The sequence below is a fragment of the Taeniopygia guttata genome, chromosome 8 (assembly GCF_048771995.1).
Source record: "Taeniopygia guttata chromosome 8, bTaeGut7.mat, whole genome shotgun sequence".
Classification (NCBI taxonomy): Eukaryota; Metazoa; Chordata; class Aves; order Passeriformes; family Estrildidae; genus Taeniopygia; species Taeniopygia guttata.
The window spans coordinates 4,058,098-4,085,541 of NC_133033.1; the positions used below are offsets into that span (position 1 = coordinate 4,058,098).

Consider the following 27,444-nt stretch of genomic DNA (forward strand, 5'->3'; position numbering starts at 1 on the left):
CTTTTATATTCATAATGCTTTTTATATTCATAACTATAATTATCATTAATTTTCAAGCATAGTTAGTTCAGCAGGAATTAACCCAGGCCTGGGTGCCGAGATAGAAATTAATTCTGTATTCAGTTTCATTCTGGAGGTGCTCTATCAGCGGGATGGGATAAGAGGTGTTTATTTTCCCCTACAGAAATTCTCCACCCTGTTTTTGCCTCCTTAGGCTGAACCTGTAATCCTGGACTTGCGAGACCTGTTTCAGCTCATCTACGAACTGAAACAAAGGGAAGAAATGGAAAAAAAGGCACAAAAGGACAAACAGTGTGAGCAGGCGGTATACCAGGTACACCAATAAGCTTAGACTACTGCCACAAAAATTTGGGTTTGGAGTTTCCCCTCCCCCAAGTTGCTCCAGAGAGGCTCTGAGCATCCTCAGCACTTCTGACAGCAGTGGGTTTGAGCAGTGCTGGCTTCCAAAGGACCATCCTGAGCCCAGCCTAGGATGAAACTGAGCTGAAAGCTGTCCCTGGGGTGTGGTGAACCTGGTTAGCAGCTGGGAATGATCCCCTCATTTCCTGCTTAGTGTTCTTCTCATTCAGAAGGAAAACTTTACTGAAGAGCCAGTGTTGTAAGTCAGGTTTTAAGTGTTGTAAGTCAGGATTTAAGTGTCTCATACTTTAGGGGAGATTCAATATGCTTCTGAATGTGTGTATATCAATCAAGTCAAACAAGGTGTAGATTGTTAAAGTCAGATGGAACTTGAATAAAGTTGCTTTGTACCATAATGTGACTTTATCTGTATCCTAAAGAAAGAAAACTATAAACTTACCTGCCCATTTTGCTTATTCCTTTGCTGTCCTTTAATTTCTGAGTACAGTTCTTTTATCTCTGCTGTTTATGTTCTTTGCTTTTACTGCCTGTCCTCTTACTTTGCTGTAGACAATTTTGGAAGAAGATGTAGAAGATCCTGTATACCAGGTAATTTCTGAAGCTGTATGGCCTTGGAGTTTCAGAAATGACTAGATAGATGTTATCTTCAAATACAGCCAAAAACTTGAACAAGATGTTTTGAAATTTACTGAGAGAGGTCTTGGGAGAAACCTTTAAAACCTCTACAGAAAGTAGCATATTTAGAGATTAGGCTGTAAGTAATAGCATAATATGTCTGTATAGAATGAAATATTTCAGTTGGAGTATAGAAATATTAGATGAAATATGTCATAAATGGTACCTAAATGTGGTTATGTATCCAGATTTTAAGTTTCAAAATGAGATTTTTCATAATTTTTTAATACAAACTCTTAACTGAAAAGGGAGCTACTCTGAGAATTAGGGAAGGTGACATCTTGTCCTCACAGTACTAAGCTGACAATTTGTTTTTGTTTTCTGTGTAGCCAGAATTTAATTCAGAGGGTGAATATTTGGAAAAAAAAACCACAAAAAAAACCAACAGTAGCTTTGATGTAACACACTCCCTTGTTGGCGTTTAAGCTATGATTTAATAATAGATCTGAAATTTAAGTCTTGCTCCATCCAAGAAAAATGTCTGGGAGCAAAGATGATTATCAGAAATGTGTCAATATATTCATGTCCAATACCCTGCTGAGTGTGAAGAAGGAAAAGATGTAATTTCATTCTTGTGTTTTTGTGCTGAACAAAATATGTGATAGTTTACTTTTTTTTTTTCCTGGGGATTTTGTGTTCTTCCACTTAGGCATATCAGTGGGAATCACACTGAAAGGATCCAATTCAACCATTAGTGAATATTGAACAGTGCCTAAGGTGCAGCAAGAAAGATGATAAGAGTCAGGATGCCCTAAATTACTGTTCAGCTATTATAATGTCAGGAGTTTTGTTCTGTACTCTTCACAATAAAGCAAGAACCTGAAAATGAAAAAGTGTTGTGCCAGCCTTTTGCCATGTGGCCTGTTCCACGCACACCAGCCCGTACTCCCAGCTTGGATTTAGCACTTTTATTCATAGATAATAAATATATGTGGAAATAATTGCCATTATGCAAAAGAGGCAAAATTCACGTTGCCTTCAGAAAATTAATATTGGGCCACAGGCAGTCTCCCTGGTGAGGAAGAATTAGGGAGTTGCTCTAATGATCATTAAGAGGAGATTTAGGCCTGTTCATGAAATATGAAACAACCTTTTCCTGGTGCTTCCCAACAAACCAGTTGTCCTGCTGCCAGCCTGTGCTTTGAAGTTGTTTCTTTAAATGCCTGCCTTTGTTTTGACGTGGAATTCCAAACGGCCTTTTTCCCTTCTGTTTCATCTCTGACTGTCCCTCTCTGGCGCTGGTGCCTTAGTACATTGTGTTTGAGGCTGGACACGAGCCCATCCGTGAGCCTGAAACGGAGGAAAACATTTATCAGGTATAAAACCTCTCCCCTCGCTGTTCCCATCGCAACGAGCGCAGAGCGTTTGGTGGGAGTGCATTTCATACATCGCTCGCTTTTACTTTCCATCCATCACCAAAACTGTCTTGGCATCTCATTCTGGTGACATTATCTGCCCAGTCACAATGTGATTTTTCTGTTGTTTGTCATATCAGCTTCTGCGAATTGATATTAACTTTGTCAACTCACAAACTTTTGAGTACACCATATGAGGTGATAAATGGAGATTCTCTTTTTTTTTTTTTTGCTGTTAATTTTTTGAAATTTTTTTACACCTATTCCTAGAAACATGCTGAAGATGTTTTGTTGGCAGGCCATCCAAGCAATTCCTAGAAATTTCAGTGGTGCTGCTCTTGTTTCTGTCTAACCAAGGAAATCACTGAGCAAAACCTCAGAGCTCTCAAGGGATATCCCCCCAAACCAGGGAAACAATTTTCAGAGTGCATATGTTATGTTAAAGCCCAAGCTTCTCATTCTTCACACTGACAAAAAACTGCATTGAAAGCAATATAAAATAATCTTTTGTCGTTCAATTTATCCTCAAGGGTTCAGTACGAGGTTTATTAAAATATAATGTAATTCATTTTGTATCACATACTAGAGGCAAATCTGAGGATAGACAGAGATCCTTGTGCGTTATGAGGAAATTGTGATTTGAGGAAATTGTTCAGTGTGGAGGGGAAGGAGTTTCAAGCAGTGATTAAGCATTTCATCCAGCTGGACTAGAGGTTGATCTCCTTATAGGAAAAGATTGTAAGGTAGGCAGGAGCAAGGATAGAACAAAAACAAAAAAAAGGAAAATAATTAAGTAATGAGGAAATGCAGGAAGATAATGGAAAAAAATGATAGGCTAGCATAGCTGTAAGCTAAAATAAAAGGGAGCTGAGTGGGAAAGGGAAATGCAAGTTAAACATTAGAAAATGACATCTTATAGATGCCATCAGAGAGTCATTAATATGAGATTCATTTAATTTCTCCCTGCTGCTCCCTTGGTACCATGCACATTCAAAAATGCAGCTTTTTGCATCTCTGGACCAAGACATGCAAAACTCTCACTCAAGGTGAGAGTCTGCCTAAGGCTGAACATTTTCAGTGTTGAAAGTTTGACTATTCTCAGCAAATGTTAAAAAAATTGCTAGCCTAGTTGTCAGGTTTGTGCTAGAAACAAGGATCCCATGAGAACTAGATTTGAGGGGAAAAACGGTGATTGTTGTTCATCAAAGTGTGGAGCTTTTAGTGACACTTCAAAGAATTACTGGTGGAAGGAGGCAAAATGGGGCTGTTGCTCTCTGTGTTCATAGATCTTCCAGCAATCCTTGGTGGGTAGGGAAGAAGTTGGAACTATGTTCTGAGGAATAGCCCAGAGGACTGCAGGACTCCTTGGGCAGTTTCTTTTCCATAAAATGGAAATAGAAGGTGAAAAGCTGGTAGTGTGTCTCAGCTCAAGGTACTGCTGTTGCTGTCCTCCAAGTCACCAGAGAATTGCTCAAGGTTTTATTTGGCAGCATCTGGATGTGATGAAGTGTTTCCTCCCACAGTGGTCACAGAAGACACCTGTGATTAATGTCCCATACTCTGCATCTTCACAGTCTAGCATTCTCCTCTGTGTTTACTACAGGCACTGCACTACCTGAGTACAGCAAATGCTGAACTGGGGAGTTAGGAGTCATTTTTTGGTCTCTCTGTAATTGATGGGTGCTGAGGATTCCCAGAATGGTCCATAGCCATGAGCTTCCCAGCTCCCACAGCTTCCTGAGCTCTTGGCTGCCACAAACATGGGTCTCCACACTTTAGATTTTACATTCAGATCACTGACAGAATTATTTGTCATACAAGATTTTGGTAATCTCAGAACCATCAGGCTACCACTAAAAACAAAATTGAGAAAGACCCTGTTTTTGTTTGGTTTTTTTTTTTTTTTGTGCTTTTGGTTGATTGGTTGGGTTTTCTATTTTTTTTTTTTTTTTTTTTGTCTTTTAAATTTGATGCATATCTGTGGCAGCTTCTATTATTTACTGTGAAGCCTTCCCCATAGCAGACATTGCTAAACATGTATCTGCTGAGTAACCTCACGCAGCCTTGCTTCAGCCTCACCAAACCTTTCTGCTGGTGCTGCTCTGGTTTTTCATTTGCTGGCGTGCAACAAATTCACTTCTCCCTTGGTGGAAGAGATTCCCACCTCATGGGTAATTGCAGATGAAAGATATGTGCAGAAAGTGACAATTTCTATTTCTTTTTAGCATAATAGAGGTCACAACTTTCTTTTTAAGCATTCTTTCTCTGTCTGTCACCTTTCTTTGATACATTACCCCAAAGAGTGTCTGTGTCTGCTCTTCTAATATTATCTATGTAAGTTGCTGTAATTTGTTAGGCAAGGACTCAATCACTGAGCACATACCAACCCTCAGATTGCTTAACAGCAGCTCCTCTGCTGCCTGGTGTTCTGGAGAGGTGGAAATGGGATTTTGGGAGGTGGTTTGGTGTTTGTGTGGCAGCCCTGGTCCCTGTGGGAGAGGCAAGTTGTGCTCCGTGAGGAGCTGACAATCCGAGATTGGGAGTTTGGGATTGTGGTGCTTTTATTGCTGCAAGATGCAAAGGCATCCAGATGGTTCACAGCCTGTCACAGAGACAGAGCTGACAGCAGAAATAGTGCTGGTACCTCTTTCTGGTGCTGCTAATCAAAGGAAAAACAGCAATTCCTTGCAGCCCCCAGAGTAAGCAGAGATGCAAACAAATGTGGTGCACAGCAAGAAAAGACAGCAGGTCAGGCAGCACTGAGCTGGGAGGGAGAAATGGTTTTCAGGAAAGTTCCTCTGTCTTCATATGAGATGCAAGAAGCTCTTTGAGTATAAATTGGAGTAGAAAAAGGGGGATTGACAATGCAGGGAAATGCTCAGTCCAGCTCTAGATATAGGTGCAAATTGGGATGGCTTCACAAAAAGGTTGGAAGGAGGAAGAGGAGAATGGCTGAAAGGGAAGGATTTTGGAGAAAACAGAAAAAAATGCACACTAATGAAAGTTTAGAAACAGTTTATCTTTCTGTATTTCTCCTCCTGTGAAGACCCAGCTTTGCAGTGACTTCCTAAATCAACCATTCCTGGTTCCTGCTCTCACACTGTCACCTCTCTCTCTTTCCAAACTCTTACTGCCGTGGCACTGAATTTTTACCAGTTTCACATATTTAATGTGATACTGGCTTTGCTGGATGTGGCCAGAGAAAACCAAGGATAGGAATAGAAGAGATCTTCCTCAAAGTTCATTCTGTTTCCCTGAGAGTTCCTGACCAACTCTTCAATGTGCACCGAGTTAAAACCACAGAATTTCTTGTGAGGGCTGAGATGGGGTGAAAGAACAGTAGGGACAACAGTACAGAGAGGCTTTTATATAGAATATTATACAGAATAATCAGTGATAGCATATCTCAATGAATAAGTAACATTTCTTCAGCTTCCCCTAGACCAGTCTGAGTTTGATATCAGAACCTTAAGATACTTGTCTTAGAAAATAAAGAGGTCATAATTTTATAATATTTGCAATATCATCTCACTGACCTGTGAGGTTTCATTGTTGTCTGAAATGTAACTTCTGTACTCAGAATGCCTTGTTTGGTGGAAAAGCACCACTGATTAGAACAGGTTATTGTCCTTTTTGCTTTTGTCATTTTCAACGGACACCCATTGCTTCCAGGGAGGAAAGGAAATAAAATCACAAATTATAAATATACAAACAAGTGGTCCTTGGGCAAGCACAGCCCAGTACTACAAAGCAGCTGAGTCTGCATGAGCAGGTTATAAATCCCCTGGGTATAAATCAGGACAGGTAGCTCAACTAAAGGCTCACACAAAGTTTTAAGTGCATTGTCCCCCTGCCCATCTCTCCTGTGTCAGGCTTCAAGAGGCTGTAATTCCTTAGGAAAATTGGAGCATTATAACCAAGTATTTCATAGAGCAGCCACAAGGCCCCATCACTGCACTATTGGGACTCTTCTTAGATGATTAAATGAATTGTGAGGAAGAAATCTGACACAAGGTGAAACATCTCTTACCCTGTAACTCTGCTCTTTGTCTCTTCATCTGGGGAGATGATGCACTCACCTGACCATAACTTCCATTGCACATCTCTAACCCCCAAGTTAAAGGAAAAAACAACCATTTAAGTAGGAAGGAGCTCCGAGTATGCCTGGACTTCATGCAACCAGAATGATCTGAGAATGGGAATCTCCTTTCTGAACACTGCTGGGCTGTAGAAAATTCAGATGGGTGTTTTATTTCTTTAGTATTTTCTCCATTAATGGTCCTACTTGGATAAGATGGGAACCATCCTCAATTTCATTAGTATTAAAAATTAATATTAAATAAACTACTCATTTAGCTACATCCTGTGCATAAATAGCAGTTGCTCTTCACAGTTTTTCATCCAAGCTGATTTTGTAGTGACCTCAGTTTTCCTTTGCTGTTGCAGGTTCCTACCAGCCAAAAGAAAGAAGGTGTTTATGATGTGCCAAAAAGTCAACCTGTAAGTGTAAGTATCTCCCCCATTTATCCACACTAAAGGAAGTGTGGTTTTTAGCTTCTGTGGCTTTTATTACTGTCTGTAACATTTGATACATTCATCGTGGTGTGACTTTTGTCAGTGATACGTTATGGGCTGGTGGGGACTGTGGTGTCACTTACATCCATCTCATTCATTGCTTGAATCTCCTTTCTGTCTTTTCTAACTCATTTTTAGGCAAGTCACCATTTGTAAATGTGTTATTTGTGGTTAGGAGTTGACAGTAAGCCTTCTGCTTGTTAATGCTTGAGGTGCTGCCTGGTTTTGAAGGGTTCCTCTGGTACCCAAATGTCTATTATTTCTGTAGTACTCTAAGTATGCTGGAAACTAAGCTTAATTCAGCTGAATTTTTTCTGTGCTCTGCCTTGTGTGGGCAGGAAAATATTAAAAAAATAGGGGTAATATGCTGTTGTAGCTAAAAAAACACCACTTCCATTCTGTGTATTGGCATTTTGAAAAGGTGAAGAAGCATTTCTTCCCAAAATGTGTAAAGAATGGTAACAAGTGGTGGGGAGAAGTGACAGATGCCTTAGAACAAGGTGTGGGTTTGCAGAAGGGTAGGTTATGCTGTTCAATATAAATTTGTGCTATAAATGCCTCAAGAAATTGTTGGATTGCTTTGGCTACACAAAAAGTTAGTATTTCTGAGGATCTGTGTGAGAGTGGAGAAAAATTAAGGAAAACAATTTCAGTGTAATATAAGCGTGGGGAAGATGTCTGTGTTCACACGAAGGAGACTTTTTTGCACCAGGATGTGGTGACTTGCACAGTGACCAAGATGTGAAATAAAAAATTAAAAATACTGTGGAGGGGCTGGAGGGGACCTGGACTGTGACTTCTGGGCTTTGCACAACCAAACAAAAAAACCCTGCCAGAAGTATTTCACCATGAGCCAGTAGGAGATGGGAGGCATCTTAATGTTGCCTGCAAAAATCTGGTGAAACAACTCACATTGCATCACTGATTGAGGTATTTGTGGGTATGGAGCAGCTGTTGATTTTTCACTTACTTTTTGTGTAGTTTTTTATATAGTTCAGTGGTACAATTTCTCTGCTGTGCTTTTCCTGTGACTCTTTTATTATCCCTTCAGTGATGCTTCAATTTCACTCAGGGTACAGTGTGTAATTTAGGTTGTTGTAGTGAGACTGGGTGTAATAATTTGCAGTGCTGCAAATCTGCAGACAGTCTGCTACTCCTCTATCCTGTAAATAGCAGATGTGAGATATAGGACTCATGGAACCTACTCTGTAATCATCAAATACATTTAATCTGCCATCTCCATCAAGCTAGGTGCACCTTTTTTTTTTCTCTTTTTATATTTTTTTTTGCTAGTTCATGGTTAAATTTAAAGCGATTAAAGCTTTTCCTCTAATCAACTTCTGTGCATTAATTAATGAAGAACAGGAGAAGAGGAGAAAAGAGGTAGCTGAGATCCTGTTTCACCTTTTTATATTAGTATGTATTAAAAGAAAAAGAGCAATAGCTCTTAAAATTAGCAATTTAATATTCCACTGCCCATCTGATTTATTGCTCACCCTTCCACATGTGAGACTCTCTGTCATTGAGACACTTGCCATAATTTTGTTTTCAATTTATAGCTGTCATTATTATATAAACCTCTAAAATTCAATCTGAGGGCAAATAATCAAGCTCATGTACCTGGTTTAAACATGTAAGGACACTTCTTTTATTGGGAGGCCTTGCTTTCAGTAATTTCATAGTGGATGAATGAAGTGAAAAACTTCTTTGTGGCTCCTGATGGGTTTCAGGCACCATGAATTCTCTCTGCTGATGATACATTCAGCTCTTTATAACAGTGCAGCAAGTTTTGGTTGAATTCAGGCTGAATTGCCCACAGTCCCTGGACAGAGATGGAGTGTCCATCTTGGGATTGTTTTCCTCTGGTGTGTTCCCAGGCAGGTTTGGTGTCTGAACTGGAAAGTGAGGGATATTGAAGCAGTCATCCCTGTGTCCTCCAGCCTTGTCTCTCTGTAGCCAGTGGAGAGAATTGGCCACTTCTCAGGCAGGACTGGCCTTGCTCCAGTGGGAGAAGTCCCTGCCTAGCAAGGGGGTTGATATCAAATGATCTTTAAGGTCCCTTCTAACCCAAACCATCCAGTGATTCTCTGATTCTGTGAGATTCCTCCCATCTGCACGACGTGTCCCTCTCAGATGGAAACAAATGTACATCTGCACGTGGTTCTTTTGTGGCTGCAGATGAATTTTAGGTGACCTGCAGCTATGATGGCTTCTGAACGTTCGGCCTAGGTGGGCTGAGATCCTGAGTGTAAAGGCTTGAGGGCAGAATCCCCATTTCAGAGGCTGCTTTGAAACTGGGCAGTGTTAATTCAGTAAGGATTTTCAGTAAGATACAGCTTCCTAAGGCAGCAGAACCATTTGGGCAAATATTTCTCCATGGATGTGGGATCCCACTGAGGCCAGGAGGTGTGAAGCATCTCCCTGGTGGTGCCAGGGAGGATCAGGAGAGTTCAAAATTGTGTATTCATGTACTTAACAATGCTGTGCCATGGTGTGAGGCCGTTTGTCAGCGGGTGTCAAAGTGCTTTATAGCCTGGCTCCTCATGATCTCTGATATCAAATAATGTAAATACGGAGCCAATGAGGCAGAAAGGAATGAGCCTCACATCCCGGGATTGGAACGAACCCACTGAACTCAATTACCAGCAGTGGCTGCTTGCCAAGTCACTGCTCTGACATTGGGATGGCAAGATTGCTTACTCAATGGAATTCTTGTGTTTCCCCACCTCGCTGCTGCAGCCCTTCCCAGCAAATACTGCTCTCCCATGGTTTTCCTCTGCTGGGTGTGCAGCTGAGCTCCAGATACACACTTTCCCTGGAATTCAGTTCCCTCCCAGTACCTCTCCTTTCCTCTGTATTAACTCACACTTCTTGAATTCGTTCTTATTTTCTCTCTGCTCTGTCCTTGGACCAATTCTCCCATTTCCCATTCACTGAGAGTAGACATCAAGACAAAGAAACCAGGCTTACCCTAAATTCTTCTGTTAAGTGGTGCATGCTCCACTTAGAAATTCTAGTTCTGTGTGTGAAATTAACTGTTCTAAAATAAGGAAAATGTTTAATGATCTCTTTTTGTCATAATTTCCCTTCGTCTCCCCATTAAACATCCACATCAAGTTCTACCTGTCACGGTGTTTTCAGTAATAAGAGTCAGACTGTAAAATACTCTTCACAGAGACTGTCAGTCACATCACAATAAAACCTTCTCATCAAAATGTCTAAACTATCTGCTTAACAATTTTGTGAAGGCTTTCAAACAACTCATCTCTCTGCTTTGTAAAGATGCAAGGCATCAGAGGTGGTGCCTTACAGTGCAGGCATTTGGCTGGTGCCAGTTGCGTGGGGAATATCCAACCAGGCTGGAACAGAAGGGACAAATTCCAGTCTCTAAGGACACGGTGTGGGAGGAGCAGATGAAGCTGGACCTGAGCACACTCGGGTTTACAAGCCACAAGAGCTGCCTGGTGGTTCTGGTGTGTTTGGGAAGGCTCAGCTGTGATTCTGGCTGGGATTGCAGTGCCATTCCCATGTCTGGCTTCTCCTGAAGTTTACATCAGTGGCTTTGCAGGAACAACTTGCAGGCTGGTGATGTTGACTTCAGCCTCCACAGTCAGGCTGCCAGGATCAAATTCTCAGAGATCAGGAGAAAGGGATTGCACAGTCCTGGTCTCTGGCCATCTGTGCTGGGAAAACTGTCCAGTTTTATTTACATTTGCTGAAAGAGGCACCTATGTTCAAATGTCCTGACTTAGTCACACCCAGTTAAAACCCCATGAGGTTTAATAGTGCAGTGTGGGACGTGCATTTTTAGCAGGTACAGCTACTTGTTGCAAAACTGGGAAATATATTAGTTTGTTGGGAGAATGTCTTGTGGCTTGGGTTGATGATTTGGTTGAGCCTTTGTTTTTTAGCCAGAATCATAGAATGGAAATCATAAAATTATTTGGATTAGAAGGAATCTTAAAGATCTTCTGTTTCAGCCCTCTGCCATGCACAGGGACACCTTTCACTAGACCAGGTTGCTCCAAGCCCCATCCAACCATTTTTAGGGGTTTTTTTTTGAGCTACCTTTTACAGGATATTTTCTGGTTTATTCTTTAATGAAAACTTCAATGGAAGTTTCAAACAGGAAGCAAAAGCCAGGTCATCCACCCTAATCTTTCCAGTTTATAACATCGTCAACTTAAAGTGATGAAGTTCCTGCATGTGTGTTAAGTAAATGGTTTATGTGGAATCTAACACTTGAGCTCAAAGTTAAAGGCATTTTAAACAAAACTTGAAAAATTGTTTTTGCATTACCAGGTAGAGCAACACAATTCAGAAAGGTGCTAACCTGGATTCAGAGTCTTGATTTCCAGCAATCAGGCAGGGCTGGGTGTTAGAATTAATCCATTGTTAATGTATAGACAAGTAGAGATAAAGATCATCTGGATAGCTTCTGAGCATTAAAAATCTGCCTATGCAAACTTCGTGTTTCAGACCATCCCTGATTTTATATCTGGCATGTCAAATAGCAGCTTTTAGTAGTGAAGGAATGCTGTTTCACAGACAGGAATAAAATGTCCTAATTTAATCATTCTTTTACACCATATGGATATTGTGGGCTGCATTTTAAGCTGATTTTAACCTTTAGGAGTTGTCCTGCTAGCAGGTTTTCCATCCTGCATGGGTAATACCATTCCCCCAATATGATCCTAAACCCTGCTCCACCAGCAGAATGATTACATGCTGTCAAAGCTTTGAATTCACTTCTTGTGCCATCCTTTAGGATTTTGGGACATAATCACATCATGTGGGGAAGCTGTAACCCAGCAGTGCTGCCTATGGTCAGTTTGTAACTGTTCTCTCTCTGTGCTGTTCAAACAGCAGGAAGAAAAAACAAAATTAAAAAACCCCAAAGATGCAGGCTTTGCCTTGGTGACAGAGTTTTCTTGATGGATGTGGGGCACATGGGTGCTGCCGTGTTTAGATTTGTGGTTTTAATCCAGAACTTGGGCAATATAAATTAATGGTAAACATTTCAGTGGTCCCTCCCTGTTATGCATGTGTATTAAAGGTTTCATGTGTATTTGCATTCCTAAACTTCCTTGGGTGCCTAGGTGCTTTTTTTGGGTAATATTCTGCACTTTTTGATATTCTTAAAAGTGCAGAAAATAGTGTAATTGAACCATAAATGGACCTCATTGATTGTGGCACAAGATTCTGTCACATGTAGTGAATTTTTATCTTTTATTTAATGTGACCCATGCAGATTTTTTCTGGAAGAAGCTGATATATTAAATTGACAGCTGTACCTCGTGTTGATTCACTACTTTTGGATTTGTTCAGAGCCTTACAGCTCAGAGTAATTTGCTAAAATGTGTATTTACAACCAGCTTTCTAAGTAGTGAAGTTGGCAGTTTTACCAGATCTGCATCACTTTATGCCTGAAATTGCATCATTTGCACAATGTGGGGTTGAATCTTTGCAGATTCATTTGGTGCTACCCTACATTATTAGATACAGAAATACACAGGTTTTGGCTTTTTTGCCTGCTGAAACTCATGGGATTTCAAAGTTTGGAAAATACCATGATAAAGAAGGTATTTAGTACTGAAGATAGAAATAACTTGTTTCTGAAGTTTGGTCGAGTTCCAATCACCTGTTGTTTTGAAAAGCAGTAGATACACCTGTCAAAGAGTGCCTTGCAAGGATTTTAAGTAATAAATATGAGGTTGTGCCTTATTCCTTTGCTGTTAAGTTTGTTCCCTGCAAGCATCCTGGCTCAGTCCAGAAGTGGAATTTGGCTCCCATGTGGAAGTCTGGGTTCTCATCATCTCTTGTGTCTCCCACCTGCACCTCTTGTCCCCAGGCTGTGATCCTGACATTAAAGGACTCAACTTCACCTGTCCTGGGACCTTGGCACCAGCAGCCTCAGTGCCTGGGAAGTTTCATTACCTTGGGAATGTGTAGCCTGGGAGCAGTGTGGGTCTGGCTTCAAGCTGGAGTCACTCTGGAGGTCTCTTGATTTATTAGAGTCTGTCAGAGAGAGGTGATAATTGAAGCATTTTTAAATAGCATTTCCTATAAGAGTAAATACCCCAAGTATACAGGGAATTCAGAATTAAGTTCCCTGCAAATGAAGAGAAAATAAACAAATGAGTAAGCGTCTGTTTTGATCATATGAAGAGTTCCTTAATTTAAGGGAAGCTATCGAGCAACAGTGGAGCAATTCAATTCCCTCAACATGCCTCAGTAATCTGGGATGTCAATTATATCCAACAGTCCCAATTCTTCAGCTGTACAGGACTGACTAACAGGATGTTTAACCAGCACATCCAGGACTTCCCAGTCACCAAAGAAAGGGAACTGGGCAGCTGGGGGATGCAGTGAAGCTCAAGGCTGTTCTGTAACTGGGCACATCCCACCCAGGACTTGTGGCTTCAGGAGAATTCTCTGAAGGAGAATGGTTGAGATCACTAATTCAGAGTTACCCTGTAAAACTGAAAAGAGGAACTTCAAACAGGAGAAATCCCACGTCCCATGGGATTCTGAGCACTGGATTTTTTACCCTGTGCAGTGTCAGATGCCCAAAATGCCTGGATTTTGGATAAAAATCTGTCAGTGGTTCTATGGCAGCTCATGTTGCTGTATGGCCTATACTGGTTGGGAATTGCCTCCATCACTGGGAATGTTCAAGGCCAGGCTGGATGGGGCTCTGAGCAGCCTGATCTGGTGGAAAGTGTCCCTGCTCATGGCAGGGGATGGAACTGGATGAGCTTTAAGATCCCTTCCACCCCAAACCATTCTTGATTCCACAATGAAATGTTCACAGCAGCCTTAAAATGGAAGGATTGTGCTCAGCTGTACCTCTGTAAATCTGGGATGGTGACAGCAGTCTGTGACCGGGAAAGTTCGTGGCATGTGAGAATCTTTAGGAACTGCGGGAATCTGGAGATTGCAAAGACATTGACAATTTTTTCTTGACACACATTCTTCTGTGTATTCTCTTTAACTGGGAAGTAATTGAGCAATTCTTTGTTGAGTTCCATGCCACTTCATTAATTCAGCAGTAGTTTTACAGGAAAACAATGTCTGTGGGATGTTTTTGGGATGTCTCAACCTACCAGACATGGTTTGACTGATGATGGGTTTAGTGACAATGCTGACGTGCTCCTTCACTGCGGTTCTAATTGTTTTTCTAGAATGAATTGTGGTTAATTAGCAAGCTGCTTGCAGCTCATGGAGCTCGTAGCAAAATCAGCAGTTGTGGTGTAAGGTGCAAACAACTGGGGCTTTGCTGAGCTGCAATAACCATTTGAACCATCAGAAAAGTTATTTGTCATAGCCAAAACCTTTACATGTTCAACTGAAATAAGATAGGAAATCTTTAGTTTGACCAACCATTTGACTTGGCATTAGACTTCCCTGTAAAATCCGTTTCAGAAGAAGGGAATTGGAGATGCAGAGAGGCTGTGCTTGGGTGACTCCTCTTTTGTCTGCTGGGCTGTGTGGTATAGCACTCACCCTGAGTGCAAGAAATTAAGTGTAAACCCCTCTGCTGCCTTAAAAAAGTTGAATAGCTAATACTCAGCTCAAAGGTTAATTACTAATTGCTGCTTATTTGCTATATTTAGTATCCTTCATACTCTTTTTTCTTGCTGAGCTGTGTAGCAGTGTACAAGTTAATTACCACGTATTTTTTTCATGCTTTTAAGCACCATCTTTGCTCCATTCTCTGAGATTACAAAACCACGTTTTGTGAGATGCTACTTTCATCATCTTGTTTGCAAAAGTACAGCAGTATTAGGCAGGTTTTCTCGTGCCATATGTCAGCGTAGATCCCTTGCTACTGGTGAAAAACAGACTGAGTAGCAGAAGTTGGATATTGTGTCTTGGTATGTGTATGGGAGTGAAAGAAGAAGGTGCTTCACACTCATGTGAGCACAAGAGCCCTGTTTTAGATTTCCCTTTTAAATTCTGAGCTTCTGCATTGTTTAGGAAAGATGTTTTTCAGAGGACTTGGTGATCAGAGGGAATACTTGAGTGGAAGTGGATCAGTTTTATGTGGTTTATGAAAGCTGTAGCTTACTTGTCTTTTATCCTTATAGGTGCCTCCCAGCTCAGGATATTCTGTGATTACCATTGCTTGTGCACTCTGGAGTTTTCTCCAGCTCCTGGATAATAAGTTGCTTTTTAGTGAATAGTAAAAAGCATCACGAGGTGTGGGAATCCAGGGCATCCCTCTGGCTGCCCTGGCAGGTATGGGACCCTGGCAGGGGTCAGGAACCCCCCTGGACAGAGCCCCCAGAGACACTGTCTGTGATCTCTGTCCATGGAAAAGAGTTTTCAATCTTACAGGATGAATTACCAGCTCTGAGTGTTTGATATAAGTAATAATTAAGTGTGGCACGAGTGCAAAAGTAAAATTTTAGGATTCTAGATTAGGGGTCCAAAGGGGACAAGATGGAGGAAATTGGGTGTGTCTTGTCCTTTTTCTCCTTCTTCATGCCCTCCATGTTTCACTGTGGTGTTGGCATTTTTCTGTTGGTTTAGGCTGGGGACACACTGTCCAACGTAGGTGACAGATATTGGCACGTTATTGTAAATCCAGCACAGGTAGTTTCTGGTATTTAATGTTTGTAACATCCCACTGAGGGCAGAGCCCCACACGCTGCCCTGCAGGACAGAGCTGCGGCAGGGCAGCAGAACATGTTAGAGATAAACAGAATAAACACCCTTGAAACCAGCACAGACGAATTATGGCTTCTTCTTTGGCAATGGGGCAGAAAGACAGAGACTTTCTACAATCTTGGAATCATCAATACCTCAGATTCCGACAACGAGGAATTCTGCTACCAGCTTGACGTGATTTCAAACTGCTCCTGGCTTGGAGTGGTTCTGCTGCTGCTTTAAGGACCAGATTTCCATATTTTGTGTTTGAAAGATTTACGGGATATCACACCTGCCTGTGTAGGAAGATGGAGCTTTCATGACAGATTTAATGTCACTGGGCTACGAGGATTAATTGTCCTTCCTCCGCCCCGGCTGCGCCTGAGGGGCTGGGGAGCTCCTGGCTGGCTGAGCTGGAGGGGGTTTCACATCCAACACCGTGACTTTGGGAGAATTAAACCAAGCTTTTGCATCACCCTGTGGAGGAATCCTCACCTGGAGAAAGACCAGGAGCTGGAGCATCTCTCCAGGCTTCTGGTGCTGGAGGTGGGGGACGGACAAGGCGGCTGTCAGAGCACAAAGTGATGAACTGCTGGCCAAAACTGGGCCCTCTGAAAGCATTCTGCTGTCACTGAAAGGACATTTTCAAAGTCTCTGGAGTTCTCTGAGTAAATGGACACAGCTCTTCTCACACTTCCCTCACCTGGAGCTGGGGGGACACAGGGTCAGCTTCAGGAAGGTGCAGGGCTATATCAGTTCCTGACTGTGCACAGTGACATTATGTACTTTGGCTTTGCCTTTTCCCACTCTTTTTTTTTTTCCTCTTTTCTTCAGCTCTGTTGTGAGATGAGGGTGGGGGGAAAGCATTCTGGGCTGTGTATGAGTTTTTTAAGTGACATGGAATTACTGGCTGGAACTTCTATGAAGCTTCTCAGTCATCCTAGACTTGATTTTCGACAGCCTGCTGTTGTTTTTGTCTGCAGAAATGAGGTCTCCAACACTACAATAAATGTTACCTGAGATTTAGCCTTCTGAAGGGATAATATGTGCTAAGTGTGTGGATGGATACAGATATGTACAGAGGTTAGGGCTGTATACTCCCACGTATATCTACACACACACAAACTATAGATTTACATATAATGTGAATTGACTCATGTAATTTTCAAAATTGCTACAGAAAGAAAATAATTACCTAATTATGTTTACATTGATGTTATAGTTTCCTTAGTTAGAGAAATGTGTGGTTTTTTTCTGAAGATAACTGGGTTTTAAAGCTTTTGTCATCCAAAACTCAATCATTCTTTTTTCCCCTGAGGATGTTAAATCCCTTCTTTCACCAAGCCAGGGAAAAGTTCCATTAATATAAGCAGGATCAGAGCTCACTGGGTATGCTTACTGCTGAATTAATAAATATTTAGGAAAATAAATAGGTGTGTCACAAGTGGTAAAATTGCTTTATACACCAGAAGATGAGATTTAGCACAAATGAAGTGTATGTTTGCCCCACATCTCAGCAGCATTCAGATTCACTTTTTTGACTGCCTTATTTCAGATCTGTGCTCACAGCAAGATGGAAAGGGTTTTCATTTCAATGCTGAAGTCAATAATTATGGAGGTTATCATTTTCATGCTCAGAAATTCATGTCATTTTCATAAATCATTCATCTCATTTCATAAATCATGCTTTACAGCTGGAGAATGGAAACTTATTGCTGGACATTGATGAAAATCTTGTTTCAGTCACTCAGGTAAGGTTGTGGCACTAAAAAATGTTTTAAGGAAATATAGCTGAAATCATCTATAGGAATAGTGCAATTGGAAAATGTTCATCTTGGGATTAACTTCACTGAAACGTAGCTAATATCAGATGTGAATAATCTTAATGAAGCATAAGGGGTGAAATCAGTTCTGTAGTGACAGTGAAATCACAGAAATAAAAGATAAGTGCTTGGTGTCCAGGATCTCATGTGCTGCAAGTAGATAAAGGCAGCTCTGTGTCAGAGAAGATGCATTCATTTATTCAGCCTGAGAACTGAAGAAGTAGAAAAAAGACTCCTGAACCATTTGGGACTTTAAAATGCACCTCCAAGGGTTGCTGTTTAAAGCTCCAGTCAGTAAATGAAGGTGGTGTGTTCCCACTGAATTTGTGTTTACATTCTCTGATGTAGTTCTGTAGTTCCTGTTGCATATGGGGTTGCTATTCTGTAAAAAAATAATTCCCCTGTAAATGTATTTCTTTTTCCTGGGGAATATTGTGAGTGAGAGTTTATTATAACAACATGCTGTTGACTTTTCTATCACTCTCTCCAGCTGTCTGTTTAGAAATGTGCCTGCAGAGCTTTAACAGAATTATATCTGTGAAGAGTATCCAAAGATCCATCATCTTGAAGCACTCTGAAAAGTATTAATATTCCCATTATCCAGGAGTATGGAGGCACTGGGATTTGAGTTACCACCGTTCAGATGCATGTCATATACTCCAGAGTTCAAAAGTATACTGACTATCAATTTCCAGTATTCCTGTGAAACCTATACTATCTTTTCCACAGAGAAGAAAAAAAAATTATAGCTCTGCACACAGCTGTGTGTTCCCTGCCCTTCCCATCCTCCCTGGTTTGCTCATCTGCTCCCTTTTGCTCATGGAAAAGACATAAATCTTTGTTCCTTAGGAGAAAACGTGAATAATTCCTGAGGGGAGCAGAAGAAGGGCAGGTTTGGGGTGCTGCTAAACAAAACAGTTTGGAGAGATGGAAGAAAGTGGCTCTTGGAGTATTTCAGTGTCACCTGAACCTCTTGAGTCAGTAGTGCCTACAGGAGGCTTGAAGTGATTTCCAAATGAGTGCTGCTGTTGTTATTCCCACTTTCCTGGGCACTTTAACAACCCTTGCCTGTTTGTGCACTCTGCAGAAGGGTCTTAGGCTGGGTTTGTTGCTTGTTTGGGTTTTTTTTTTTCAAAAGCTACTCTTGGCAGCATTTTCCTACAGAGTATTAGAATTGGTGTACTCTGAAGAAAACATTGCTTTCCTTCTTTTTCCCTTCTGCATTTCCATGAAGACACTCAGAGGGATATCTAAACCCATAAGAAGGAAATGCATTGTCACAGCACTAAAGCAATATGATCTTTTTAATATAAAAAATCATGTGAGAAAATGTGAGATAATTCATCCCTGGGTACATCATGTCATGAAACTGAGAATCAACAGAGCTGCTTAGATAAATTCCAGTTCTAAGTGATTGTGGTGTTACTTTTATGTGTGGGAATAGAAGCTGGATTGAAAAAAAAAATATATAAACTTTTGATGTGTGTAGTCTTACTCCTTAAGGGATAATTTTTAATGGAAGGTTAAAGGCAGGGAAATATCTTGGGGTGATCTTGGTCTCTTGGGGGGCTGTAAAGCCTGACCTGCCAGTCTGGTAACTGTCCAAAGCATTCAGGAGCTGCTTTTGCAGGACAAGACTCAACTGAATGTCAAACCTGTGATAGGAGGATCCAAGGTTTATGTGCCTGAGATGGGGAGAAGATTCAATGAGCTAAACTAAGATCTGCATTAAATCTTGTTCATAATGAGAATTGTGCCTTCCCACATTTTGTGGGTGTGGTAGTGGAAAAACCAGTGAGAAAGGCAGTGAGGAGAGGTTCTGGGTTCTCACCAGAGCTTTCCAGTATCACCACCCTGATGAGGGTGGCGGATGGGGTTTGGGTTTCCTGCAGAGCTCTGAGGGATCTGTGCTTTAACACCCTGAACTCCAGCTGAACTCACTTGCAGGTGGGTGGGAGGGAGTAAAGTTGCTCTAGAAGACGTGAAGGAGCTTTGATTATGCAGCCACTCAAGTTACTTCTTATAACAAAATGTGTTTTCTCTTCTGGTCCAGTTAGCCAGGCCTGCATGGGTGACCTGTTTTGAGCTCCCAGTGAAGGGTGTCCTGAGGAAATATTTCTAACAAGAATTAAATGTAAAGCCACAAACTTGCAATAACCCAGTTGTGCATCCTCCTTCAAGTCCACTTATCCAGGTCACACCTGTCCCATGGGCAAGGGGAAATCAGGCAGCACTTTAAAAGCCCTTCCCTTCTGTACCCTGCTGGCACTCCACGTGCTGCTGCCATGCTTTAAGACATTGAATTGAGGGTTTAGAAGAAGAGCCAGGGAAAAGGACTGGCCATAAATCATGCTTGGAACTCACAGATGTTAAAGGCAGAGCAGAAATGCATCCAGTCCTGTCCTGGATAGTTGTTTCATGTTTTATTCATTTTTGTTCATTTTGGAGAATTCCCTACAGAATTGTTTTATAGGATTTGTTGGCTGTTTGGGTCCATTAGCAATATTAAAATCACACAGCTTGAGCCTGTGTGCTTCCTCCATGTGGGACTTCACAGTTGAAGCCTGCAGGACCTGGGGGAGGTTTATCTTGTTTGCTGTTACCAGATAACTTTACAAGTTGTAACTACTTAACTCACAGTTTCTTCTCCTCAAAAGATAAATGGAATTTTTTTTTTTTCTTTTTACAGGCTGTTACCCAACTAGAGCTTTTTGGGGACATGTCCACTCCTCCTGATGTAACCTCTCCCCCAGTGAGTACCCAAGGAAACTAGGAAACTGCACTGTGTTTTTCCCTGCATGCTATTTTCAGCACATTTATGGAACACATTTACAGTTTGTGTCCTCAGCCATTCCAGTGGGGAGGATTTCAAAGTAGTTTTCAGGTTGCAGCAAAATAGAAGTGAAGTAAATGGAATGTGCAGTCCCTGCTTCATGACAATGTGCAAAATTACCTTTGATTTTTATTTTTCTGATCTGCAACCTGAGCTGCAGATCTTCTTCCCTGGCTTTTGTCAGAGGGAAATGCTTCACTGCACTCTCACTGTACTGCAGAAGATCCAGTTCCAGCCTCATCTTTCATGTCTCTGGATGCACCAAGCACAGATCCCAGAACTGCTGTTAGAGGAGGGAAGTAAAGACACAGAGAGAAAAGGCTGGATGTATTTTAAGGGCAAAAAATAATGTCTCAACATGTTTTTCAGCATTATAAGATGACAAAAAAATTTCATATAAAGCTTTTGAGCCTTACATTAAGCTGTAGGGAAGTGTGAATATACTGATAAAATTCAGGTGCTATGAGGCCAGGAGGCTCAGATCTCCAGTATAGTCTGGGTCATGTCTGGGACGAGATGTTCAAAGCCCTTGCTGCTCATCCTCAGCTTGCTCAATTGGATTTGGCTTCTCCTTTAATGTAGACCTATGATTCTGGTCCTGTTGGTTAATTAGAAGCAATATTTATTCAGTTTTCCATAAATCCTGTAGATATTTCATTTCCCTTAACTGTTAATAATAATTTTAAAGTTAATTCCTTGATCACTGCCTTTCCCTTTTTGTCACCTAATATCTAAAATCACAAGTCTGTATGTTCTGGAGAAAGAAATTATGTCAGTGTTTTGGTTTTGATATATTCCAGGCAAATTTCACCTTGATTTTTTTTCATCTGATAGAAAGTTTCTCCATTTCTTTCTTTTTCTCCCATCCCCAGCAAATTCTAATACTTTTATTTCTATTGCTTCTTTCCTTCTACATCTTCCCATTCTTTCTTCTTTGTCGTTCTTCACTCCAAACCTTGATTTCTAGGTGATGTGACAGCAGTGTGCAGCAGAAGCTGCAGCTGATACATCTCCCTTGTGTTTTCTGCTGTCTCCCTGCAGACTCCTGCTACTCCAGGTGATGCCTTTATCCCATCTTCCTCCCAGTCACTCCCTGCTAGTACAGACATGTTTGGTTCTGTACCTTTCAGCACTGCTGCCGTACCCTCAGGTAAGAAATGCACTGGAATTAAAGTCTGGAATCAGATTTGGGGATCAGTGCCCAGCTCTGGTTTGCATTTCAGTACTCAGGGCATTGATTTTAGGAAGGCTTTTGAGGTCAGTGCTTCAGGGCAAGGCTTTAACAAGCAGGGAGTACATTAGTTTGAATTTGCTTACATTTTATAAAGCAGAAGCCAAAAAAGTCACTGGGAGTTCAAGCACAGTTCAGCCACCTGGATAACAGAACTTGTAGGTGCAGCAGCAAGAGAAGAAGCAGCATTTAGTTTAAATGTTGGGGGTTCTGTGGTAGCAGTGAATATCCTCTGCTGTCTCCAGTAAACAGTAACTGAGAATTTGATTGCACTTCAGAGGTATTCCACTTTGTCAAATCCTGGAGTGTCTTCTAGACTTCTCTGGGTTCCTCAGAGTGCTCAAAATTCAAAAGCTGGGTGCATTCTGCACAGACACTGTGGTTTGATGGGTGATCTCTCCCAGTGCTCTCAGCCCCACGTGGAAAGGAAAGGAAAGGAAAGGAAAGAAGGAAAGGAAAGGAAAGGAAAGGAAAGGAAAGGAAAGGAAAGGAAAGGAAAGGAAAGGAAAGGAAAGGAAAGGAAAGGAAAGGAAAGGAAAGGAAAGGAAAGGAAAGGAAAGGAAAGGAAAGGAAAGGAAAGGAAAGGAAAGGAAAGGAAAGGAAAGGAAAGGAAAGGAAAGGAAAGGAAAGGAAAGGAAAGGAAAGGAAAGGAAAGGAAAGGAAAGGAAAGGAAAGGAAAGGAAAGGAAAGGAAAGGAAAGGAAAGGAAAGGAAAGGAAAGGAAAGGAAAGGGGGATGAGGAAGAGGAGGAGGAGTGCCTTGAGTCATTCAGCAGTGACTTTCTAATGCTTACCTCCTCTGATGGCACCAGGTTAGCCACTGCACCTGAGGCAGGTTACAGTGGCAGCAGTGGCAGTAAGGTGCTTGGGGATAATGTCAGATGGAAACCTTCTCTGCTGGGATGGGGTCACAGCGGGGGCAAGATCAAAGAACATCTGCAGAATCCATCCTGGATATCTGTTGGAATGGAAATGTATGTGAGCTACTGCTCCTTCCATCACTCAGGAACTAGGTCTCTCAAAGTCCAGTTCCTTATTTTTTAATTTTATTGAGTTTTGGGCTTTTCCCTATACCATATAGCAGCCACCCTTATGTTTGTGATTACAAAACATCCTAGAAATAAGGGAAAGAGGAAAAGGTACAGGAGGGTGGGCTGAGGAAGCACTCATGTTGGAAACAAAAGTTTTAAAGCTATAGGAGTGTTAAAATTGAGAGAGAAATTACATTATGCAAAGTATTAGTGCTAAGTATTGAATTTAAATGTGAAACAGCATATCTGTAAAGCACAGTACTTGTATCAGTGGAACATAATTATGTTAGGTAGTTTAATTTGTAAAACGTTTTACAGGAGTTTTAGTTTCAGAGCATTTTGTTGTTGTTGTAAATAAAAAAGCACCTGATCCTATAATTCCTACACAGTCAAACCCTTGGTAGCTTTAAAGGAGGCTTCAGGTCTGACAGGAAGCAATTATAATTTTGGTTATAATCATTAATTTCCTCCTCAGCTGGAGGGGGTTATGTTAGCCTAATACCTGAAGCAGTTTGTTGTTAATAGGTGTTTAGTGCAGCAGAAGCTCAAGATCTTTTTGATGTTCTCAAGTAATTGGGTAATAACCAAGTGTGAGGGTTTTAATCTGAAATCAGCTGGGTTGGATTTTTTTATTATTAGTCGTAGTAGTAGCAGCATTACAATGCATTTTGAGATGATTGCTTTGCAGAGTCCACCAGCCTGTGGTTCTGTCTGTGAGTACTTGTGCAGTGATGGGAATTCAGTGTTTTCTTTATGAGCGTGTTCTGCTATCGCTGGTGCAGCTCCGCGCCTTTCTGATTTATCGCGTCGCTTTCCCTGCGTGCTCTCCACGGCGCCATTAAAATCTTCCATCCCCTTTGTTTCCTGCTCTCTTTATTCCCTGAAGGTTATGTTGCCATGGGAGCTGTCCTGCCCTCCTTCTGGGGACAGCAACCACTCGTTCAACAGCAGTTGGCCATGGGTGCCCAGGCTCCGGTCGCTCAGGTGATGCAGGGAGGACAGCCCATCGCGTGGGGCCAGCCCGGCATCTTTCCTCCCACCCAGCAGCCGTGGCCATCCGTGCCTGGCCAGTTCCAGCCCGCTGCCTTCATGCCAACACAAACTGTTTTGCCTTTACAAGCAGCCATGTTTCAAGGTACCATTGCTCCTATAGCCACCGTCCCACCCACGAGCGATTCCAACAGATCGAGTCCGCAGACAGACAGGCCCAGACAGAAAATGGGAAAAGAAATGTTTAAAGATTTCCAGATGGCTCAGCCTCCACCAGTGCCATCAAGAAAACCAGATCAGCCTTCCCTCAGTTGTACCTCAGAGGCCTTCTCAAGTTACTTTAACAAAGTTGGGATGGCACAGGAAGCAGATGATTGTGATGACTTTGACATCTCTCAGTTAAATTTGACTCCTGTGACTTCCACGACACCATCTACAAATTCACGTGAGTATTTATGTGCTTTCAGCCATCCCTTTCCTCAGACATGACTGTTCCTCAAAGCACTTGCATCTCTTTTTAAATTCCAACCCAGATACTGAGAACCTTCATACACGCTCTGGCTTAAGAAATATGTTCCAGCCGTAAAGGAAAATATGAGAGAGGAATTTTAGAGGTCATAAAAATGAACAGCCCAGATAGCTACAGTCTGAAATTTAATTTCTAAACTTAAATGTTGTAGCATTTGTTTTGTGATGGGAACATGCAAGCTTGTTGGCAGAAGCCCATGGCATTCAACCTTAAAATTGGTTTCACTTATTTCCCATCCGTACTTCTCAGAAATTAGGGGATGGGTATTTATTTTGACATACTGGACACGTGGTGGAATTCATTAAAATAAGCTTATGATGTTCATAGCATGGTGGTGGGGGATTTGCAGATTGCTGAGAAGAAGAATTCATGAGATTCAGCAGGGGTCAGTCAGAGACCTGTTTCACTTACCTGGCACAGGGCAGGGGACTCACACACTCCTGATATAATCTAGTGGTGTCTCCCAGGTTCATAAAAACATAGGCCAGATGCAGCCAAACTTAATCTGGAAGTTTCCAAATGAAATCAAACACATGGGATTGATAATGACAACTGTGCCCGAATTTACCTCCTGCAGCTCCTCATTAGAGAATGATTCTCAGGGGTGGTGAAAGCTGAGGGATGTAAAAGCATGAGCAAATTTTGTGCTGTCTTTTTGAAGAAATCAGGAGAATAATTGTTGCTGTTGCCTTAATCCTTGTTTAGCTCCAACCCCTGCACCCAGACAGAGTTCTCCATCAAAATCATCAGCATCTCATACGAGTGACCCTGCTGCAGACGACCTCTTTGAAGAGGGGTTTGAAAGCCCAAGCAAAAGTGAGGAGCCAGAGGCTGTGAGTAGCAAGGAGGTTTCTAAATCTTCATCATCTCCTTTTAATTAGAAAAGATAAAGGCTGATTTAATGTTGTTCTGTAGTGTCAGAAACAACCTTTCCAGTAGGGCTGGGTGGTGCTTTTGGGAGAGCTGCAGCCAGAATTCCCGTTCTGCTTTGGGTTTGGCAGCTGATAGCACAGCATTTCTGCTGATGTGCACTAACACTGCATACAAGGAACCAAACTCACAGCTCATATGTAGGGCTGTACTTGTTAGATGTATCCAATGTCCTCTTTAGCACACCAGCAGTCACTTCACTCATGGTAAGGAAGTTTGGGGCAAAACAACAAACATGCTGGGGCTGCAGAGAAAGATGTGAGAGTCTGTGTTTTAAAAGGTGATGGTTGATTTTGTCTTGCACATTCTTGCATCCTAGTTGCCTGCCTAGCTATGTTCCTCAATGTTCTGGCCCTCTCTATGTGATTTCTTTGCCTTTATGGACCAAAGCAAGAAATGATATCCAGCAATGACTGTAAATCACCAGGTGTCTTAGGGAGGGAGGAGCCCGAGTGAGTCAAAGGCAAGAGGGGGTCGGTACAACAAAAAGTGCAAAATAACCCAAGCTTGGACTCTCTTCCATGGCTTTCAGGGCCTTTTGCAGTTCTGGCTGCCCTGATCCAGTACCTTCTGAAGTCTGTGGCAGCTCCTGCCTGGGCTCCAGCAGGAACTGGTGAGGTCCTTTGGTGCCTGCAGCAACTGTAGGAAACCGCTACGGCTTTGGAGAGTGGCGAGGCCTCACTCTCTGGTTTTCATGAGATAGGATGTACTTGTTATGCCCACAGCATGAAAATAACCTCGTGTTGACTTTTCACTTTCTATTGTTGAGAAAAAAAGGTGTTATGTTCTTGTATTCTAGCCTGATGGGTCTCAGGCCTCCTCCAACAGTGATCCCTTTGGTGAGCCAACTGGTGATACTATAAGTCCACAGGTCGGTAGCTAGATAGCACAGGTTGGGGTAGGTATCTGTCCTTTTTTTCTCTACACCTGCAGGTGTTCACTTACTCTTCCACCAGTGCCTGCCATTGCTTTCATGGATGCATGGTTTATTTTTTTTTTCCCTTTCCATCTCTTCCGTTTTGCCTCTCCATCCTCCGCAGCGCATTCCTCGTGCTTGGTGGTTTGCATGGCTTTTGCCATTCACTCAGTGTTGCAGCTTATGCAAATATGTGTGTTTCAGCTGCATGCTTTAAAGAAATGTAGACTCGTTTTACGTTGTGTTCAAATTCTGAGGACAAATAGGGAAACTGAGCCATTACTAACAACATGTTAGGCAGAGCATTTTTTTTCATCAAAGCCACCCTGGCCTTCAGTCAGATGTAACATATTAAATGGAATAAGACATCTTACCCATAGACATAACAATCATTAAATAAAATTATGTAATGATACATGAATGTCTCTACCCTAAATCAATGGGATAATCAGTAGAAGAAGCACGTTTATTATCTGCATGTAAAAAATATTGAAATGGGTTTGTGTATTTTTATCTCCAACTGCAAATTAAAAACATCTGAAAGTTATCATCATTCATATTACCATTGGCATACTGATGTTTTAAAAATTATTCATCAATGGAAGTCATTTAAACCCAGACAGACGGGAAAGATGATCTGTTCATCCTTTGTGTTAGAGAACATGTAGAAAATGTGGCTGCCTGTGAATGTTCTGTGATTTGTTTCAATACAGTAAATATATTTTGCCAAAAAAAACAGTGAAGCTACAAAGTTTTATGAGTGCTGAGCATTGTTATTCCATCCAAACACTCTCTAGTGTTGCTGTTTGAAGAATATGTTTCATTATCTTCTCCCTGTCTGCCACTCCTGTTTGGTATTGCCCAAATACATGATCTGATCCGGCTTCTGTGCTCCAGCACAGAGCTCCTGGAGCAAATCCAGAGCAGTGGGAGAACCCTTCCCATTTTTGTACAAAAAATTCCACTGTGTTTGCCAGTGGTTTACCATCCTCAGTTTTGTTTCAGCTCAAAATTAATTGTTTCAGCTCATTAGGAGCCAGTTTACTTTGTGCATTAAATATGATTCAACTTAGCTTTGATCCACTTGGGAATAATGAGGTTCTCTCTCAATAATATGTGGTGCTGTGACTGGACATCTCCCCCTTCTGTAGCTTCAGCCATGCTCAGCTCCTGGGGCTGCAGCAAAAGTAGCATTAAGCTTTGTGTCTCCTTGAGTCCAGAAGTGACAGGGTGAGGAGAAAGTCAAGCTGGGATGAGCTGCTCCAGCAAGAACATTCATTATTTACTCCATTGAGAGCTGCTGCTGCAGATGGATGGTGCCACTTGATAATTTGGCTGTGCCTTTGCCTGACCTTGGCCAGCACTGACATCCCCAGCTATCCCAGCTGCAGACCACTCCAAGAGTTCTTCCCTACATCATGAAAGAGGATTTGCCCTTTTATCTGAGTCACACACTCTGGAAACCCACATACATCTGTTTATTATGGTTTATCACAGGGTGGTTCTGCAATTCAGAGCTACCAGG

The 27,444-nt window shown here is 41.8% G+C and overlaps 1 protein-coding gene across 25 annotated transcripts in view; it reads left to right on the top strand.

The window, feature by feature from the left end:
* Positions 1–27,444, top strand: part of DAB1 (DAB adaptor protein 1) — a 411,790-nt gene that overhangs the window by 375,100 nt on the left and 9,246 nt on the right. For 17 of the 25 annotated variants that reach the window (XM_072932586.1, XM_072932571.1, XM_072932570.1 and 14 more), the window contains 10 exons: positions 215–334; positions 931–969; positions 2,307–2,372; positions 6,858–6,917; positions 17,333–17,389; positions 20,151–20,213; positions 21,336–21,444; positions 23,441–23,989; positions 24,779–24,906; positions 25,803–25,901. In XM_072932586.1, the coding sequence (XP_072788687.1) occupies positions 215–334; positions 931–969; positions 2,307–2,372; positions 6,858–6,917; positions 17,333–17,389; positions 20,151–20,213; positions 21,336–21,444; positions 23,441–23,989; positions 24,779–24,906; positions 25,803–25,886 (1,275 nt within the window). In that variant the 3' untranslated portion in view covers positions 25,887–25,901. The remainder of the gene's footprint in view (positions 1–214; positions 335–930; positions 970–2,306; positions 2,373–6,857; positions 6,918–17,332; positions 17,390–20,150; positions 20,214–21,335; positions 21,445–23,440; positions 23,990–24,778; positions 24,907–25,802; positions 25,902–27,444) is intronic. The other 8 variants (XM_072932579.1, XM_072932578.1, XM_072932581.1 and 5 more) reach the window with 4 other exon arrangements.